This window comes from Monopterus albus, unplaced genomic scaffold, assembly GCF_001952655.1.
Source record: "Monopterus albus unplaced genomic scaffold, M_albus_1.0 scaffold55.1, whole genome shotgun sequence".
In the NCBI taxonomy this organism is placed as follows: domain Eukaryota; kingdom Metazoa; phylum Chordata; class Actinopteri; order Synbranchiformes; family Synbranchidae; genus Monopterus; species Monopterus albus.
In genome coordinates, this window is record NW_018127935.1 from 1,055,970 (window position 1) to 1,075,137 (window position 19,168).

General features: G+C 40.0%; 3 protein-coding genes across 8 annotated transcripts in view; 1 reads left to right on the forward strand and 2 right to left on the reverse strand.

Moving 5' to 3' along the window:
• The window catches only part of acad11 (acyl-CoA dehydrogenase family, member 11), a 25,829-nt gene extending 17,329 nt beyond the window's left edge, over positions 1-8,500 (reverse strand). Inside the window, exons 1-13 of the mRNA XM_020602236.1 lie at positions 8,258-8,500; positions 8,054-8,153; positions 7,179-7,304; positions 6,790-6,951; positions 6,521-6,685; positions 6,160-6,301; positions 5,890-6,011; positions 5,640-5,746; positions 5,268-5,379; positions 4,447-4,524; positions 3,367-3,505; positions 2,897-3,004; positions 520-618 (exon numbers count right to left, since the gene is read on the reverse strand). Of these exons, the coding sequence (XP_020457892.1) occupies positions 520-618; positions 2,897-3,004; positions 3,367-3,505; positions 4,447-4,524; positions 5,268-5,379; positions 5,640-5,746; positions 5,890-6,011; positions 6,160-6,301; positions 6,521-6,685; positions 6,790-6,951; positions 7,179-7,304; positions 8,054-8,153; positions 8,258-8,379 (1,582 nt within the window). The 5' untranslated portion in view covers positions 8,380-8,500. The remainder of the gene's footprint in view (positions 1-519; positions 619-2,896; positions 3,005-3,366; positions 3,506-4,446; positions 4,525-5,267; positions 5,380-5,639; positions 5,747-5,889; positions 6,012-6,159; positions 6,302-6,520; positions 6,686-6,789; positions 6,952-7,178; positions 7,305-8,053; positions 8,154-8,257) is intronic.
• A 178-nt stretch (positions 8,501-8,678) lies between these two features.
• uba5 (ubiquitin-like modifier activating enzyme 5) lies at positions 8,679-12,819 on the forward strand. Of its 2 annotated transcripts, XM_020602240.1 has the most exons (13): positions 8,679-8,771; positions 8,906-9,100; positions 9,249-9,294; positions 9,522-9,611; positions 9,725-9,834; positions 9,946-10,032; positions 10,509-10,593; positions 10,679-10,783; positions 10,914-11,041; positions 11,116-11,251; positions 11,343-11,418; positions 11,526-11,632; positions 11,965-12,819. In XM_020602240.1, the coding sequence occupies exons 2-13, from the start codon at positions 8,949-8,951 to the stop codon at positions 12,040-12,042; spliced, it is 1,200 nt and encodes a 399-aa protein (XP_020457896.1). In that variant the 5' UTR covers positions 8,679-8,771; positions 8,906-8,948; the 3' UTR covers positions 12,043-12,819. The 2 variants fall into 2 exon arrangements, with proteins under 2 accessions (XP_020457896.1, XP_020457895.1); XM_020602239.1 differs by lacking the exon at positions 8,679-8,771 and having other exon boundaries at positions 8,780-9,100.
• A 91-nt stretch (positions 12,820-12,910) lies between these two features.
• The window catches only part of nphp3 (nephronophthisis 3), a 10,091-nt gene continuing 3,833 nt past the window's right edge, over positions 12,911-19,168 (reverse strand). For 3 of the 5 annotated variants that reach the window (XM_020602231.1, XM_020602232.1, XM_020602233.1), the window contains exons 9-28: positions 19,008-19,082; positions 18,725-18,895; positions 18,554-18,657; positions 18,273-18,387; positions 18,033-18,176; positions 17,839-17,936; positions 17,592-17,694; positions 17,329-17,438; positions 16,860-16,995; positions 16,429-16,593; positions 16,218-16,312; positions 16,005-16,127; positions 15,726-15,915; positions 15,308-15,549; positions 15,036-15,111; positions 14,821-14,948; positions 14,407-14,647; positions 14,184-14,309; positions 13,902-14,017; positions 12,911-13,797 (exon numbers count right to left, since the gene is read on the reverse strand). In XM_020602231.1, coding sequence (XP_020457887.1) covers positions 13,629-13,797; positions 13,902-14,017; positions 14,184-14,309; positions 14,407-14,647; positions 14,821-14,948; positions 15,036-15,111; positions 15,308-15,549; positions 15,726-15,915; positions 16,005-16,127; positions 16,218-16,312; positions 16,429-16,593; positions 16,860-16,995; positions 17,329-17,438; positions 17,592-17,694; positions 17,839-17,936; positions 18,033-18,176; positions 18,273-18,387; positions 18,554-18,657; positions 18,725-18,895; positions 19,008-19,082 — 2,727 coding nt within the window. In that variant the 3' untranslated portion in view covers positions 12,911-13,628. The remainder of the gene's footprint in view (positions 13,798-13,901; positions 14,018-14,183; positions 14,310-14,406; positions 14,648-14,820; positions 14,949-15,035; positions 15,112-15,307; positions 15,550-15,725; positions 15,916-16,004; positions 16,128-16,217; positions 16,313-16,428; positions 16,594-16,859; positions 16,996-17,328; positions 17,439-17,591; positions 17,695-17,838; positions 17,937-18,032; positions 18,177-18,272; positions 18,388-18,553; positions 18,658-18,724; positions 18,896-19,007; positions 19,083-19,168) is intronic. The other 2 variants (XM_020602235.1, XM_020602234.1) reach the window with 2 other exon arrangements.

The window sequence follows — 19,168 nt, forward strand, 5'->3', positions numbered from 1 at the left end:
GTGATTCCAGTAGTAATTCAACCGTCACACACTCCAGCAGGTTGTCAATCGCTCTTGACATATTTTCCAGTTTTTTATAACAAAGGTTGTTATCTATGTACAAGGCCACTCCGCCTCCCATCTTATTCTCTCTATTTGTGCAGACCAAGTCATAACCATCCAAGTCAAGGTCGATTCCTCTTACATTATTAAACCATGTTTCTGAAAAAGCAATTATATTAAAAGAATGTTTATTGTATGAATCATCTGCATGGCTTTGCCGTCCATGTGTCAGGCGTTTGAATAATCTCTGTTACACACAACAAACTCAAAAACTTTGCTTGGCTAAGGCGACTTCTCACACAATACGTTAAAGCAAGTTGAGCAAGGCAGATATAAAACGACTCCTTGCTGTTCAAGTTTTAAGCTCTACTGCCTTTTTCAGTCTTAAATGGACCTGAAAACTCTTGTTCTTGTGGTGGGATAATACATTTGTTTTTCTTACCCTTGTATGAGTGACAAAAATTTAAATGGACTTACCACTGCTCCACCATTTCTTGCCATTTATGATGTAGTTGTCTCCATCCCTATGAAGAGTGCACTCCATGTTGGTTGCATCACTAGAGGCCACATCGGGCTCTGTGGAGCAACCATGAGTCAGCCAAAATCCTCAAAAATATACACATTTTACACCAAATAAAAATATGCTAAGCAATGAGACTCGGGCTATAACAAGCTTCACAACTCCAGCCCCATGCTTTTGCATTCTACCTTTTACAGAATTCTAGATTTCATCTTAAACCAGAGGGAGAGTACTTAATGTAACGTAAATAGAACACTCATCCCATTTTCCGACTTTAACTATACAGCAGGTGAGTCTTAACAAAGTTATAATTAGAAACTGCACAAGATGGAATTTCTTACTGTAATAAATCACCCAAACATTAAAAAAAAACATCTCTAACACACGACTATTCACTATCTGTATTTATGAGGACCATGGAGAGGGTTCACACCCACTGTAATCACCACTGGCTAAAGCGTGTCTCTGTTTCCAGGCAATTTGAAAGCCAAACTGAAGAAAAACAGGGAAGTATTGCTCATACTCAAAGAGTGTTTGCAGCTGGCAGGAAGAATTTTCAAGCAAGCTTTTTGCAGATGTCGGTCTCCGTGATACTGTGTGTAACCTTGCTCATTTCCAATTTCAACCATGACTGGAAAGTCTGACAGAAAACCATCACAAATATTTTGAGGACTGAAATTTAGCAGTACACTGGTTGATCACTCAAGTTTAAACACAGTAAATTATTTCACTCCCCAAGTCACATTTGGCCTTCAGTCATATCTCTACTGACTCTAAGGAGTATGATACAGTGCCTTGCGAAAGTATTCGGCCCCCTTGAACTTTGCGACCTTTTGCCACATTTCAGGCTTCAAACATAAAGATATAAAACTGTAATTTTTTGTGAAGAATCAACAACAAGTGGGACACAATCATGAAGTGGAACGAAATTTATTGGATATGTCAAACTTTTTTAACAAATAAAAAACTGAAAAATTGGGCATGCAAAATTATTCAGCCCCCTTAAGTTAATACTTTGTAGCGCCACCTTTTGCTGCGATTACAGCTGTAAGTCACTTGGGGTATGTCTCTATCAGTTTTGCACATCGAGAGACGGAAATTTTTGCCCATTCCTCCTTGCAAAACAGCTCGAGCTCAGTGAGGTTGGATAGAGAGCGTTTGTGAACAGCAGTTTTCAGTTCTTTCCACAGATTCTCGATTGGATTCAGGTCTGGACTTTGACTTGGCCATTCTAACACCTGGATATGTTTATTTGTGAACCATTCCATTGTAGATTTTGCTTTATGTTTTGGATCATTGTCTTGTTGGAAGACAAATCTCCGTCCCAGTCTCAGGTCTTTTGCAGACTCCATCAGGTTTCCTTCCAGAATGGTCCTGTATTTGGCTCCATCCATCTTCCCATCAATTTGAACCATCTTCCCTGTCCCGCACCAAACATGTGGAAGAAGGTGCTCTGGTCAGATGAAACCAAAATCGAACTTTTTGGCAACAATGCAAAATGTTATGTTTGGCGTAAAAGCAACACAGCTCATCACCCTGAACACACCATCCCCACTGTCAAACATGGTGGTGGCAGCATCCTGGTTTGGGCCTGCTTTTCTTCAGCAGGGACAGGGAAGATGGTTAAAATTGATGGGAAGATGGATGGAGCCAAATACAGGACCATTCTGGAAGGAAACCTGATGGTGTCTGCAAAAGACCTGAGACTGGGATGGAGATTTGTCTTCCAACAAGACAATGATCCAAAACATAAAGCAAAATCTACATTGGAATGGTTCACAAATAAACATATCCAGGTGTTAGAATGGCCAAGTCAAAGTCCAGACCTGAATCCAATCGAGAATCTGTGGGAAGAACTGAAAACTGCTGTTCACAAACGCTCTCTATCCAACCTCACTGAGCTCGAGCTGTTTTGCAAGGCGGAATGGGCAAAAATTTCAGTCTCTTGATGTGCAAAACTGATAGAGACATACCCCAAGTGACTTACAGCTGTAATCGCAGCAAAAGGTGGCGCTACAAAGTATTAACTTAAGGGGGCTGAATAATTTTGCACGGCCAATTTTTCAGTTTTTTATTTGTTAGAAAAGTTTGAAATATCCAATAAATTTCGTTCCACTTCATGATTGTGTCCCACTTGTTGTTGATTCTTCACAAAAAATTACAGTTTTATATCTTTATGTTTGAAGCCTGAAATGTGGCAAAAGGTCGCAAAGTTCAAGGGGGCCGAATACTTTCGCAAGGCACTGTATGTTTTCTTTGTAGTCTTTCATAAAACACAGTGACCAGTGACATGAAGCACATCACCTTAAATGACATAGGAAGCCATGGAAATACCTGTCATGCAGAAGCAGGAACGTATCTCTCCTCTAAGTAGAGGCTCCAGCCATTTCCTCTTCTGTTCCTCGCTGCCAAACATGTGAAGCACCTCCATATTTCCTGTATCTGTGGAGAACCATAATTAAGTCTTCTAATAAATAATGAGCTGTATCTGTAAAATAATATGCTCTCCAGGACTTTAACTCATCTGACAAATGCATAGAGACAATTTTAGAGATTGTTTATTCACTTAATGTAGATCAGTAATAAAATGCATGGTTGTTGTGATGACAGCAAAGCTGAAAAGTTGACATATGGAGAGAATTTTACACACGGACTACACAAGATTTTATAAATATAAATATAATCTATGTTGTATAATGAGAAGCCAGGTTATGTTGTAAGAACTGCCATATGACTGACACAATGGACCCATAATATTCTCTATGCCGTCTAAATTATCTCAAGAGTCAGACAGGATGTTTTACCAGGAGCCTGGCAGTTGAAGACTTCAGGGGCATAAAAGCAGCGACCAGTTTCCTCTGCAATATAGGCATAGTCCAACTGAGTGAGACCACTGACCGCAGGCAGGAACAGGTTCCACAGCCCTGCCTCCCTGGCTTTCACCTGGGCACACAGATACACATTATTTAGACTGTATCTGGATGCTGAAATTGAATTCTTCTGTCAAATCAGACATTGGTAATAATGGCAAGTGGAGCTAAAGAAGTGGATAAGCACATTCACAAAAACAGTCTTTGGTTCAATTTAAACAGTTGATGGATTGTGTTAGGTAATTTCTTAGATAGATATTGATTAGAGATCTGTTGTATTAGAAATGTTAGTGGAGACAGATTGACTAGCTCAGGCTGTTAACAGTTCAGTAATGTACTTGCAGTGCAGACTGCAGGCAGGTCAAGGTTACAGGCAAAGAGCTGTTAGTGTCAACTGTAATGCTAGTCTTAATATTTGTCTTAATGTGTAAGGTTATGTCCAATTGTTTTAGATACACACCACGAAAACAACAGCCACACACCTTGACTTTTCCTCATGTTTTGGCTAACGTTATAGCCAGCTGCAAAGCTGAGAGACGTCTCAGTTGACGTTTCGGTGGAGGAGGGGGCGAGCCAACTAAGTGATGATATTGTATAGCAATTCTGGGTTCTGGGTTTTTTTTCTGCTTCCGGGCTGCTTGGGCAGCCTGGGGGTTGGAAGATCTCTGGAAATGTAATGTTAATTCTTGCCTGTGACTCTTTGAATAAACCAGCACGGTTATATTTTTTTATATATCCAAGTGGTCTGAGTCGTCCCTCTGAGTTTCTGGTTTGAAAGAACCGGACGGGGCTTTATAATAGAATAGAGCCTTTAATTGTAATGTGTGGCTGACTCATAGAGGGGTAAACTGCCAAAACTATGTTTAAATAAATTTTGCCCTTTTGCATTGCCATCATTCTATTATTCTTTGCCGTATTTTGGTGTTTGCTTATGTTACATCCCTGTGGGAAAAAGCTGCAGATTACCAAGTTAAATACAAAGAAATAACTAAAGACAACAATATCCTTTCATACCTTTAGCTCCTCTATTATTTGTGGGGTGTGCCACCTTTGTGGAGATTGAGCATGTCTGGAGTAGTACTCAGCAACTTCCTGGAGAACAACAAAATGTAATTATCAGCAGATTGGTGGGATGGGTCTACTCTCATTACTGCACACCTTTGACCAGTAGGAACTACGGATGGTCGTTTCAAGCTAAAATGCTATTTGATATTCTCTAGGAACTAGTCATCAGTATCCAAAGATTATCATACAGCTTATCCAGCTGTGCCGTGATGGCTGTAGTCTCTACATGTTTCTGCTGTTTGTATTTGGTGCCGCTGTGAAATGTTATATTAACCTCGTTATTGTGTTATTTCCTGGCACTGGTAAAAGCAAGGGAAAACAGTGGCTCTTTGTTTAGAAACACAAAACCACTGTTGATTCTTTAAAATATATTTAATTTTAATTGTTTTTATTTAATGACTACTCAAATACTCAAAAATCATTGCCCATCCCTAGTAGGAATATCTACCATTAAATAAGAAAAATGTAGAAATACTTCTACAGAAATACTTTCTCTGTGGTTTTTTCCTCTATTCCACTCTGTCCATTTCTTCCACAAATAAAACCAAATGGTATCTGCAGTGGTGTTCTAAGAAGACCACAGTATGAAGCCCAGCCAGTGATTACAGTTTTACATGCAATATAATTGATGCAGTCAAAAGACTCATTATTTTCTTGCCTGAATAAATCTGTCCTTCTTGCATGAATGAATTACTGTCAATTCATTTCATGGCCAAGCTTCAAGTGAGCAAACAAATCCCTCCTCTGTTTTGGCAGCTCTTGGCACTGACCTCCTGAGCAGGAAGTATGTATTGTTGCATAAAGCCTTTGACCTCCTGGAGAACAGCCTGACCTTTAGCTGTCTGGAGGAACAGTGTGTCTTCCTTTGGACCTGTGAGAGAACTGGCAAAACAAAACAAACAAAAAACGCATTTCACATGTTAAAACATCAGCAATGAATGCTGGAAAGTGGCTGAATGGCATATTCCAACTGATGTTGGCTCAAGTTTAGTCAGCAAGTGGAATCCATCTTTTTTTCCCCTTGTCTACAACAACAGTGAATTTATATAATATTCTAATTATTAGCATATTTAGGCTGTCTTAGTGCTGATTATATTAATCCTGATATCCGTGCATTAATCAGATTTTTAACTGCAACCAACCTTTGTGCAAGATGCAAGGCAACCTTAGCCAAGGGCTCCACACACTGGCTGAACTGAGCTGCATTGGGTGCACTGGCATTACCCAGTAGGTGGCGAGCATAGATTCCCTGTTGTTGTGGATGAAAAGCGTGAATGAAAGAGTAAGAAATCCATCAGGGTCTCTCTGTAGTCTGAAAAATAATACTACAATCTCAAAAGGACAAACAGGGACAGGACTGAAGCTGAATTACATATATCAACATGGACAAACCTGAGCAATTCCGGCCATTTTAAAGAAAGAAAGGCCCAAGTAGAAATTCAGCTGGGGCAAAGCAGATGGGATCCCCCGACATCTACAGTAAATGGAGATCAGATCATCCACAGGTGGGATACCTGCTCATTGATGGACAAGGATACATTATAGACTGAGACAAGTATAGAGAGAGTCTGCACACATAAACCTACCACACAAAGATGTTAGAAAACAGTGTGTTCATACACACTAATCATGTTCAAGTCTTATATAAACTGATGAAATGACCTTCTATTCCTTTTAAGCTGCCCATTGCACTGGTAATGCTGAGGGTTGTGGGCCAGTAGTGAGGCATAAGGAAGTAGGCCAGGTCTGCCAAGGGCTGCCCAGTGGTGGAAAGCTCCCAGTCCAACACTGCTATGACACGTGCCTGATAACATCACACACATTTTGCGAAGTATTTACCACCAAATTCAGCAAAGCAGTAAGTTAAAAACGTTAAAAAACAACCTTTATTTGTCATTGCAACATGTACAATGAAATTTAAAAGCCATCCTAACAGTGCCTCACCCATCCAATCACATAAACCCTATTAACTATCAATAAATAAAGTAAACAAGCTAAAGAACTGCTTTGAGAGAAATTGTACCTCAGCTGGATGGAATATCAAGTTGTCTAGTCGAAAATCTCCATGGACAAGCGTAACTTCATTATCATTGGCTGGCAAATTCTTCATCAACCAATCAGACAGTTCATTCATGACTGGAATATCTCTGTGGGCTGCTGCGTTATACTGCTTTGTCCAGGTGGTAACCTTTAAAAATGAAAAGACACTTCTTAATGTTACAAACTTAACTAACTGTTCCACATTTGATATATATAATTATTTGATTTACTGAGTACAATGTGTTATCGCACCTGTCTCTTGCAGTAGCCTGGTCCTTTCCCATATCCTTCAAGATTCAGTGACGCCAGATCCAGTGAGTGTAGCTTTGCCAACACTTCCACTGCAGCCACATATAGAGCTGATCTCTCTGCTGGACTCACGCCAGGAAGATGAAGATCTCTGAATATGCGCCCCTGTGAAATAAAGATGAGTAAACAGGGTCTTTAAATGTCCGAGTGTTCATGAAAAAATAGTTGACCATTATATAATACTCAAGTACATACAGTATTTCAAGGTGTACATTATGTCAAGCTAAAGTGTGTCAACAAACCAGCAAAGAACAAAGGTCAAGCGAAACAGCAGCAGATAAAAAAAGATTATGGATAGATAGTGGGATTATGGCTTGGTGGTACAGACTTACCTTTACATGCTGCATCAAGTAGAACTCTGTGCCAACAACTTCAATGTCAGTGTTGTGCAAGAGAGGCTGAGGCACGGGGAAACCAGCAGAGAACAATGCCTGCTGGACCCAAAACTCCCTGCCCACCTTAAAAAAAAAAAAAAAAAAAGTCATAATGAGCAACCTTACTGTGTTAAAGTATCACCCATTGTGCAAACCTCAAGATATAGCAATTTCCTTATGGTTCCCATTGATTCCTAATATAATTTCTGAGACAGCAAGAGTTACGTAACAGTACATTTATAGGAAGATTCCTGGAAAGGGCAAAATTTTTAGTAACTATAGATTAAATAGAGACAGTAATTTGAATAAATTGCTATCTTAAGCCAAAGTCTTCAACATTTAAGTAGGAAAAAGTTTCAACTAATGTATCAGTACAATATAAAAACATAGGTTTAAGTGAATGTCTGCATATTTTGAGATTTTTTGGTTCTTCTGGAGACATATCTTTGATCATCAGCAACAGCATATCAACACAACACAACTGACTAAACAGCATCACAACTTTGTCTTTATCTTCCCTACAATAACTACCAAATTGCATAGGTTCTTACAGGAAATTACCAAAAACTGTTTATGGAAACCTTATGGGATCAGTGGCATATTTAATTATTTACATATTGCACTTTAGTGTGAAGGTACAAGCAATAAGTGAATGAATGTGCCTTGACACATTTATGTATTTCCTTTATTCGCGGACCTCACAAAAATGCAAAATGCATGTTTGACAGTCTCTTTAACATGACAGTAAACAGCCAAGTTTACCAAATCAAATGAAACGTTTATTCATGCACTAAACTTTTATTAACCAAAGTATTTAATTTGTCAAACATTACCTTGTGAGCCCCTGGCAAGAGCTCACCAGGAGGTTTCTTTCTGAGAACATAGCTGTTTGAGGGTGTCTGGACCAGGAAGGTTGGGTTTGACTGACCAGCACTGAAAAGACCACAGTAAGGCCTTAGCTTGTTAGCTGATCATAATTTGCACAATATTAGCTTTCTACTGCTCTCTCGTTTAAACCGCGTTGAGGTCTATCTTACCTGTACTGTCTCACACTGAGCGCGTCGTTATTTGACAGCAGTGACTTCGCAGACATATATCTTTTAAGTCTGCTAATATTGAATTTGTGTTGCTCTAGTACAGGAATTGTTAGCTCTTCCATGTCTCAACTACACTGGATTAAACCCTCGGCTGCAAACAAAATTTCGTTGTACCTGTCACAATCTTACAATGACAGACGGCGGACGACAAAAAACAAACAAAAAAAACTTCTTCTTCCTCTGTTATTTTAATGGTGGTTGGCAAATAATTTCCGGCGCATTACCGCCACCTTCTGGACTATGGACCACAGCTGCTGCTATTTACCTCTACTATATGGCTAAATTTGATAGGAGGCGGGCCATTTACAAATGCACACACCGAGGTAACGCCCTGCTTTTTTATTTTTATTTTAGGTAATACCTTACATAAATTCATCATGGTTTCAAAACCCAATAGTCAAATATAATTCAACAGCCAGTCCATATAGTGGAAAGACCGTCGGAACTCATGAAGGTATTTGTCTTCATTTTCTGCACGGACATTGTTTGTGGGAACGCACAAGTTAACAGCTGATTTGAGTTGTGTGGACGTGTACTCTCCGTGTTGAATAAGACATTTAGCGATTATATGTGACTTTGTATTTACAGAAATATATTTCTTTCATCGTATTTGGTGAGTTTTATTCTTCTAATGGCGACAGTAGAGGAGCTGAAGCTGCGGGTGAGAGAGTTGGAAAATGAATTGATAAAGTGTAAGCAGAAGCAGTGTGCCATGGAGGATGCACTTCATAGACCGAAAATTGACAAAATGAGCGCCGAAGTCGTGGACTCCAACCCATACAGGTGACTTTTTTATTTTGTTATTCTAGGTTTTGACAGATTTTGTCTAGATTGCTCAGCGCTGAGGGGCTACGCCTGATGACTCATTCATCCCATATGGTAGTAACGTTAGTTTACAGACCACAAGCTAATCTCTGCTTTTTCACTGCAGTCGTCTAATGGCTCTAAAGAGAATGGGCATCGTGGACGATTATGAGGTATGGTACTTGAAGGTTGTGATTTTTTTTTTTTTTTTTTTGTGCTTTAATAATCCTCAAAAGTCAGCACCAGGTGCAGTGGATAGAGCAGTCGTCTCCCAACCGGAAGGTTGAGGGTTCGAATCTCACAATGACAATAAAATAAAGCTTCTTCTTCTAAAATAGCTTTTGACTAATAGATATAGTATGTAATTAGAATGAATAATGATCTGCAAATGTTTTTACAGAAAATCCGAACATATACAGTGGCGGTGGTTGGTGTTGGGGGGGTGGGTAGTGTGACAGCTGAAATGCTCACTAGATGTGGCATCGGTAAGGTAATACAAACATTGAATTATTTTATCCACCTTACCCTTATTTTTACGCATTTCATTCACCAGTTTGTCTGCTTGTGTGCTTATCCATGCTCTGTCTTCTTGTGCCATTACAGTTACTTCTATTTGACTATGACAAAGTGGAGCTGGCCAATATGAACAGACTGTTCTTCCAGCCTCACCAGGCAGGCCTTAGTAAAGTGGAGGCAGCAGAACACACACTTAGGTACTCCGTTGTTGACACTTAACCACTTTTCCTACAAAACAGAGATCTTTGGGCTCTTTTTTGTTTCACTATACTACTACTTTGTTTCACTGTACTCAATTTTCTCACCAGAAACATCAATCCAGATGTGTTGTTCGAGACCCACAACTATAATATCACCACAATGGAAAACTTCACACATTTCATGGATCGCATCAGGTGGGAATTCCTGCTTTCCACTTTTTAGTTTTCCTCCCCTGTCCTCACAGTTGTGCAGGCTTTTATATCAGACTATTATTTATTCTTTCCTTCACTGGTAATAAGTCAACTCTAGAATATAGTTTAAGATTTTACCGATTACCTTAAACACTCGGCCTGGCTACAAGCCAGGACACAGCCTCAAATCCCAAGACAGGACTCTACTGGCTGTTCCAACATCCAGGCTCAAGACTAAAAAGACCAAGTTATTGCAATCAGGACCTCTCAGCTCTTTGCATGGGAATCCGAAACCTGTATTGTCACTGCTGTTTATAGTTTTTATCTAGAGTAATATATCTTGTTACATTTGAACATGTCTAACCTACGTGCCTAATTCATGTTGTACTCCTGTGTCAAACTATGTAAATTACTTTGTAACTGTTTAGAAAAGTGCTATATAAATAAAGTTAATAGTATTCTATTCTGTGTCTTTTCAGTCATGGAGGGCTGGAAGATGGGAATCCGGTGGATTTGGTCCTGAGCTGTGTGGATAACTTTGAGGCCAGGATGGCCATCAATACCGTAAGTACATAACTGTCACAAAAAATAGAGCTGTGAGTATGTGTTACTTTTGTAGACTTTACTCATTTTGTAAAGTTTGTCTCAGGCCTGTAATGAACTCGGTCAGATCTGGATGGAGTCTGGCGTTAGTGAAAATGCTGTATCAGGCCACATCCAGCTCATCATTCCTGGAGAGACAGCCTGCTTTGCTGTATGTCTACACACAAACATCTTTGGTTTACCTTTAACACTGTACCTTTCTGCACTGAAAAGATGCGTGGCTAGCATTTTTGTCCTGTGAGGAAAAACTAATTACAGTAGCTACTTATCTTGTTTGTTAGTGTGCTCCTCCACTGGTGGTGGCAGCTAACATTGATGAGAAGACCCTTAAAAGGGAAGGGGTATGTGCTGCCAGCTTACCAACAACAATGGGTGTTGTTGCCGGCCTCCTGGTACAAAATGTCCTCAAGTAAGTTAGAATTATTTATGGACACAGTATGTATGTCAAGCTAAAAATAGCTGATTAAATGTTCTGTCTTCCAGATACCTACTGAAGTTTGGCACTGTGAGTTATTATCTTGGATACAATGCCATGCAAGACTTCTTCCCCACCATGGCCATGAAAGCCAACCCCCAGTGTAATGACCGCTACTGCAGGAGACAACAAGAGGAGTACAATGTGCATGTGCAGCCCAGCTAGTTACAATACATACTTTTATATCATGCTGTATCAGCTGGGAAAGCTAATGTTGTCTACTTTATCCCTTTAGAAAAAAGCAGCAGAGCAACCAAAGGTGGAAGTTGTACAGGTAGAGGAGGATGTAGTACACGAGGACAATCAATGGGGTGAGCAAAAATCTATTTACAAGTGTGAGATCTGTATTATGGTTCACCAAGTTTTTCAGTGTACAACGCTGTATAAAACTGGCTTTAACAATAGTTGTGCTGTGCAGGTATTGAACTTGTATCAGAGGTGACTGATGCAGAGTTAAAGGCTGCAACTGGCACGGTGCCTGACCTTCCAGAAGGCATCACTGTGGCTTACACTATTCCAGCTGAGGTCAGTTTTGTTTAAAATAATGCAGTTTTAAGACAACTTCCTTGTCATTTTTCATGTTTGAACTCATGAACTTAAATTATGTATACTTAAGATTATTTCTGGCTTGTTTGTTGGTAAATTCAAATAAATATTCACCATGACAGACAAGTTACTAGTCTCCAGTTTCATTTCAGACAGTACTGTTATAAAATAAAACTACTGCCTGGCTGGTGAGAAATCATAATGCTGTGGAAAGCAGTAATTGAAGTATACACACTTTTGTTGACTGTTTCTGTTGACTAAGAGGCCATTTCAATTAAATCTAACAGTATGTTTTCTTTTGTTTGAACCAGGATGCAGCAAGTGGGGAGACAGTGGAGGAGACTGAACAGAGTCTAGATGACTTGATGGCTCAGATGAGAAAGTTGTAGACAACAATGTGAAGATGCTTTTCTGCTAAACCTTCCTTTTCACAAGACTGAAGGCCACTGCTCTTTGATAATAAACAAGTTAATGGTGGCTGCTTGGGGACATAGACGTCGAAGCCAGTTAACAGCAAACCCATAATTAATGTCTTCTAACAGCTAAGAAAAAAATAAAGAAAATGCCTGTAAAGTGCTCCTGATAGCATTTCTTTGGCAAATAAAGAAAAATACAGAAACACTTGAATGTGTTATTTGCTGTACTATGTACTGTTAAGCTGTGCAGCACAGAGCAGTTGCTAATGAAACGCATGTAAACCGAAAATTATGTCATTGTTACTGTTTGCCTTAACATGTATCACTACATGTATTTTCTACAGTTTGGATTAGTGGAAATGTCCCTACCTTTAATGTATGTTCTCTGTCATTCACTAGGCTTTAAAAAAAGACATTTGCTGCAACAGTACTTATGAACAAAGTCTCAATAAAGTGTTTATTAGTCCAAATACAATGTTTTTGATACACTGGCTGTGATTTTTGTTGTCCTGTACAGCTTTTACAGAATATAATTACATTATATTAATACATGAATCCATTAAATACACTGATACATTGTTAAATACTACATTTGGCAATGAGATAATAGGTTTTGGTAAATTCAGTCAAATAATAAATGGTTATTTTATTCTACTTTAAGCTGGAGACTCACGTGGCACTAGCCGATTTTCAGCAATTCCCTAAAAATCCTTTTGTAAAGTAATAAATCCACATGTAAAAAAAAAAACAATAAAATCAGCACTAGAGATGGTGTTTCCACAGATTTTGGTCTAGGCATTTTTGGAGTTTTACTGGGGTCTACATTTTTACTTAAAAGCATCACAGCATATACTCTAAATGTACCATTGTTTCCCAGACTGCACACATGACTTCAGAGGCAGCAGCTCTCAGATGGTATTCATTTATAATGTCCAGAATGTACACTTGAAAACAGAAGTGCTTTAAGTCTTATGGTCTTGTTAATTACTAGTCTCAAATCAGTTTTGGTAAAAGTTAAGAGATACCAGTGTAACACAAGGGGGCGATGTTTGACAGATCATCTTTCATCTCCTTTCTTACTCTATACTGTATAGTTGTTAATGAATACCTAATTTAAAGAATAAACTTAAAAGTGTGCATAGAATATTATCCACTGCACACTGGTAAGAACCAAACCTGACTGTGATTACAAGTTAGCTCTATGCTGCTATGCTGACACCACGAGCAATTAAGTATTTGAGTCTGAGTTACAATGAGTGTAAACCTGAGTTCTAGGCCCTTAAAAGGACTGGTTTAACAGAGGTTTAAAGTTTCTTACACACATAATTACATTAGAAATATAAATAAATACTTTTGACAAATAGATTTCACAAACTCACATGGCAGACTTCATAATCCTTCTGCCAGTTAGAGTATATCTGACGAAACCCTAAAACCGTTATCCAGACAATCACAGTGTAATGAATGGTTTGCTTTCTCATGAAACTACAGGGTTTGATAATGATCTGTGGTAATTTGAGCTGTCAAGACAGTCTTAACTGTTCAGTGGAGGAATACTGTTACCTTGGGGCATGTGGGAGGGGGGCAGGTCCCCTCAGACTAACTGTGTCCCCACTAGAGGAATGGCGGGATGGGGCATTTCCACACACTAATGATGGCTCTGCCTCTTTGATCTCCATTGCACGTTTGTAAAGCTCTGCTGCCTTCTCAAAGTCACCCTCTTCATAGCTATTTACAGATCAGAAAAACAAAGCAAAAAGAAATAAAGTTATTCACTGAAAATAACTGTCTTCTGATCAGACACATTTCAAATGTAACCTTAGCTACTTTACCTTAGCACAGCCAGGTTTTTAAGGGTTTCCCCTACACGTGGATGTGAGCGCCCCAAACTATCCTCATACACTTTTAGTGCTCGTTCATAAAGAGGCAAGGCGTCACTGTGTTTCTTCTGCCAAAGAAATTCAGTTAGCTTTGCTCTATACAAACTAAAATACAGCTATGCATGCTCATAACATCCATTAAAATAATAACTTAAGATGTGCAAAACCTACCACTGAAAAATGCTAATCTGGAGTATGAAATTTAGATAGAAAAAACATTAGGAAGGATCTCACCAGTTGGCAGTATATTACAGCCAGGTTGACCAGTGCTGTGGCTACACTTGGGTGTTTGGGCCCAAAACTTTTTTCCCTGATTTCCAGAGACAGCTCATACAGTGGCATGGCCTTGTCCAGCTTCCCCTGTACAAAACACACGTTTAAATCAGACTCTCAGCCATTACCCAACACAAAGGTAACTGTTTTAAAGTTTCGGTGTCAACAGCCATTTGTGTCTCACTCTGCGTTTATAGAGCATCGCCAGGTGTTTGAGCGTGTACGCCAGTGAGGGGTGGTCTGGGGACAAGGCCTTCTTACGGATGTCCAGCGCCCTCTCATACATGTCCTCAGCTGTCTCATATTCCCTCCTCTCTGTGTGCAGTGCAGCCAAGTTGTTGAGGGACTGAGCACAGTCTGGATGATCCGGACCGAGCACACGCTGACGCATCTCCAAAGAGCGGGTCAAAAACACCTTTGCTGCACTGGTGAGAGCAAAGAAAGAACTATTAAGTTAGAAACTGCATTATATGAAACAAACAAAACGTTTACAAACAAGTGTAAAGTGCAATTTGAAATGGCGTGAAACTGAACATTTAATGTCTATAATGTGTTAAATGTCTTTGTCTGTGCATGACCGCTGTAACGTGTGCCTTACTCCAGGTTGTTTTGGAGGTAGTATAGGACACCTAATTCATTAAGTGTCTTAGCACAGTCAGCTGAGTCTTTCCCCAGGGTCAGCTCTTCCAGCTGCAGGGCTCTGCGCCTCAACAATGTGAAGCCATACTGAAAGGAGGAGTGGACAAAAGGCACGTACAATAAGACTGATTAAATGAGTGTGACTAAGGATGTGGGTATCTGAAATGTTCTCACCATATGACCTTTCTGGCGAGCAGTCTTCTGACGGATCTTCACTGACCTCTTCCTGAGTTTCTCTGCTTGCTCATACCTGGTTGTAAAAGCACCAGGTGCCAAACGTTTAACATGTATTTTAAGTTGTTTAATTTTTAATAAGTTCTTAATCAGCACAGGAGGGATGCCTCTTTGTAAATACACCGATTGCTGGAACAATCACTAAACTCTAGTACATGAAAAACAACTGTAAATAACATCATGCATGTCTACACCAAGAGAGTCCTATTTACTTATTTTGTTTCTGATAGAGCATTGCGAGTGACTCCAGCTCTCGTGCCACACTGGCGTGCTCAGCACCATAGGCGTTCTCACTTATCTCCAGGGCCTGCTTGTACAGCTGCTCAGCATTGCCATACTTCTTCCACTGGACGTAAACTCCAGCCAGCTGGTGCAGGGAGCGAGCTACACTGGGATGGTCTGGGTCCAGAGCTGTCTCCCTGATCTCAAGGGACCGTTGTAAAGGGGCTACAGCCTAAACAAACCGAACCAGATACATATGCAGCTGTCAATATACAGTATGTGCAAATGAAAACAAGAAGCAAAATGCAATACAAAACAATGTCAAAAAAATGTGTGGTCAACATGAAACATGGATTCATTTAATTAATCAAAACCTGTTCTTTAAAACACTGCAACCATATACTTTACCTGACTTGGAAGGCCAAGGTCTTTGAGGAAACGTCCCAAGGTCTCATACAGATCTGCCAACTTGGTCATGCTGTCTTCACTTTCACAGCTCTTTTCATAGTGTTTCAAAGAGTCAAAGTACTCAGTGGCCATGGAGCTTTTGTCTTTGCCCACGTACTGCCAATATATCAGCAGCTCTGAAAAATGACCCCTAGAAAAAGAAAACAACGCACATCTGTAAGATAAAACCTCAACAAATGTGGAAGACATAATACCTGCTTATGTGAATACGTTTTGTACCTCTTGTAGAGGTTTTGGGAGACAAACAAGTTCAATAGGCTGCGTTGCAGTTTAATCTTGTCCTCCTGCTGTTGCAGCAGCCAGGGAAGCTCATCTGCGACACGCCACGTTACACGGTCCTGGCTATACAAACACACACATAATGAATTAAACTGCACTGACTCAAGAATGTGGGGTTTGTTACATGAGGAGAGGAAAGCTACTATGAAATACCTGAGTTGCTGGCTGAAGTAATAGATGAGTTTCTCTCTGTAAGCAGTAAAGCTACTTCCTCCACCCAGAAACTGCAACCTCACAGCTTCGCAAGCCTGAAAGATGGTCACAGAGAAAAAATTGGTGTCCTGTGAATATCACAGTTCTTTAATACATCTTGTTTTTAACGACTTCTCACTCTATAATGTTCTACCGACCAAAGCCCAATTACCTGCAGGTGCTGAAACCTGATAAGCCCACATCGAAGAGTTACAATGCAGAGCCTGTTCAGGCAGTACAGCATGGAGGACAGTACAGGTAACTCTAGCTCTGGGAATAAGTCTAAAACTTCTGATTCACTCACTCCATTATGGCTGGCACATACAAGGCACAGTATCTAAAGAGACAAAAAAGACAAGTACAGAAGGATAACGCAGAGGTCATGCTGAGTCTCGAATGAAACCAGAAAGACGTGCTGCAAAAATGTCTGATCAGATATTTCTAACTGTATTTCTGAAAAGAAACAAAAGAAATACATTATAATACTGCAAGAAAAAACACTCAAAGTTGGTTTGCAGCACATACTTGCCATGAAAACCAATGATAACAAAACTGTGTTTATGTGGAGAGAAGTTGTTGTTATTTTGTACAGACATATGCCACCTCTCTCATAATGCGCTGCTCTTTGTCTGTGTTGAGGGAGTTCAGTATTATCTTCAGTGCCAAGCGGTAGAGGGACATGGTGTCCTGACACTGCAGACACTGCTCCATGCTCTTCTCCTGTGACCAGCAAGTTCTACTGCAAGGCAGCAACAAAGCAATCATCAAGAAATGAAAACATCTACAGACATGTAATGAAGAGGTGTAGACAATTTTCACTGCCCTGAAGCTGCAGAAGCCCTTAGCATTACAGTATATACATTGGATTGAAAAGTGAAAATTGACAAAAAATCTTTAGTTATCACTTAAACAACAGACCTTTAATCAAATGTCAAAGGGTCAAACAGGTTTGCACTAGAATGATTTTCATTTTAAAGCTGAGTCTGAGACTAACTGTGCTTGAAGTGAAGAAAAGATCATTTGTCTGTGATGATCAACTAAGTTAGAATTAAGAAAACCTGTGCTGGCTAACCTGGTGATCATCCTTGCGCTGGCTAACCTGGTGATCATCCTTGCTAGTAGTGTGACATACAATGGATTGCAGGTTGATGCAGAACGACAGTGCCTTTCCAGCTTCTTCTCCTGAAACAAAGATACATTCAAGTGTTGCATTCTCACAAAAAACATACCTGCTGCTGATTCCAAATCAGTCTTACCACCAATTTAAGACTTCCATAAAGACCTAAATCTCTTTAGAGATTTTTTAAAGAAAGGGGATGTGGGATGATAACTGACCTGGTCCTTAGTAAGTTTGAGATCCATGCTCTGGAATTCTGCACTAACAACACTCCTGACCTCTCTGGGACTCAACGGGTCCAAGTGGAGTGTGGGCCACAACCTGAAAAGACAGGAATTCTATATTACAAAATGCAACACTACAAAATCTAATTTAAAGGTGCATATTACTGAATGGGAACTAAATAAATAAGAACCAAAGATATAAATAAACTAGGATGTTTAGAATTTAAGTAATGGGTCCTACCTCCAGGCTTGCGGACACGTCTCGACACTGACAGACACCACCACTCTAACATTGACAGGTAGAGGGTCAATCAGCCACTTCATGTGTCGCTCTGCTTGCTAGTAAAAAAAGAAGATGAACGTTAGAGTTAGAAGAGTTATTTTGGGGAAAGTGGATCTCACTATGTAATCTGGGTTAAAGTAGTGGGCTTGTGCCTGTATTTGGTCAATAGAGTCAATGATGATGATAATGTTTCCTTGATGGCGTGATGAAAGCCTTTCAAGCCAGCGGGGAAACTCCTCCAATATCTTACTGGGTTCCATGGACAAGCCAGAAATGGACCAGAAGTGCTGCAACAGCTATGTGATGACAACAGACAGACAACACTTTCTGCTATTAGATAAGACACTGTGACATCCATGTCTGACATTTACTGGAAATAATAGAAACCTTACTTTGACTGTGAGGCGTTTGATAATGAGAACTGGCTCTGAACTTGCGGAAAGCGGGCAACCAACAAAATGGTAAAGGAACAAGGTGTTGGGGGATTGCTTCTGCTGTAGCTCAATCCTAAAGAAAATTAAAGAACCATTAGCAAACAGAAAAAAAACTTTTACTCAGTGTCCTGCTTCATAATGACACAGTGCAAAATTGAAAAGACATCCAATAGTCTGAAACAGCAATACACCATCAGTAAGAGGATTTATTACACTAAACTAAAATAATTAGTTCTCACCATTTGGAGAGCAGAAGAGACTTTCCTGAACCTGGCCCACCAGACACCAGCAGAGGAGGGGTGGGAGGCGGAGCGGCTATCATGTCGTTCAAACGATCTATATACTAAGAAAAATGAAATTAATCAACAAACAAAATTAAGGATGTGATAAGAGAAGAAGATCCACCCTACCTTCTGGAAGCCTAACTGAGAGGCTGTGCTGCTGCAAGCCTGCTGATAGGACTCAATCTGTTCCTGTTCATCATGCAGGTCCCATAACACATCTCCAGAGTCCTCCTCACGCCCCTCCTCTATCCCAGAGTCCTTAGAATCAACATCTGCTCCTTCAAGACCCAGTAACTCCTGGAAGGAGAAGGAGAACATGGAAGTTGAAAAAGGTGTGAAGGTCATGAAAAGTGTCCATTAATCACTATGAGGTGATAAAAACGCTAAAATAATGGATCACTTTCTGTACCTGCTTGATAATTTTGTCTAGATGAGCAAAAATCAGGCCAGCTCCATCATCTGCAGAACCACTATGATCCACTACCTGGGTTCAAACATATCAGCAAAAGCAGCGTGTGGCATTTAGCAACCAGTAAAATACAGGAATGTCAACCATGAAGGCACTAAATC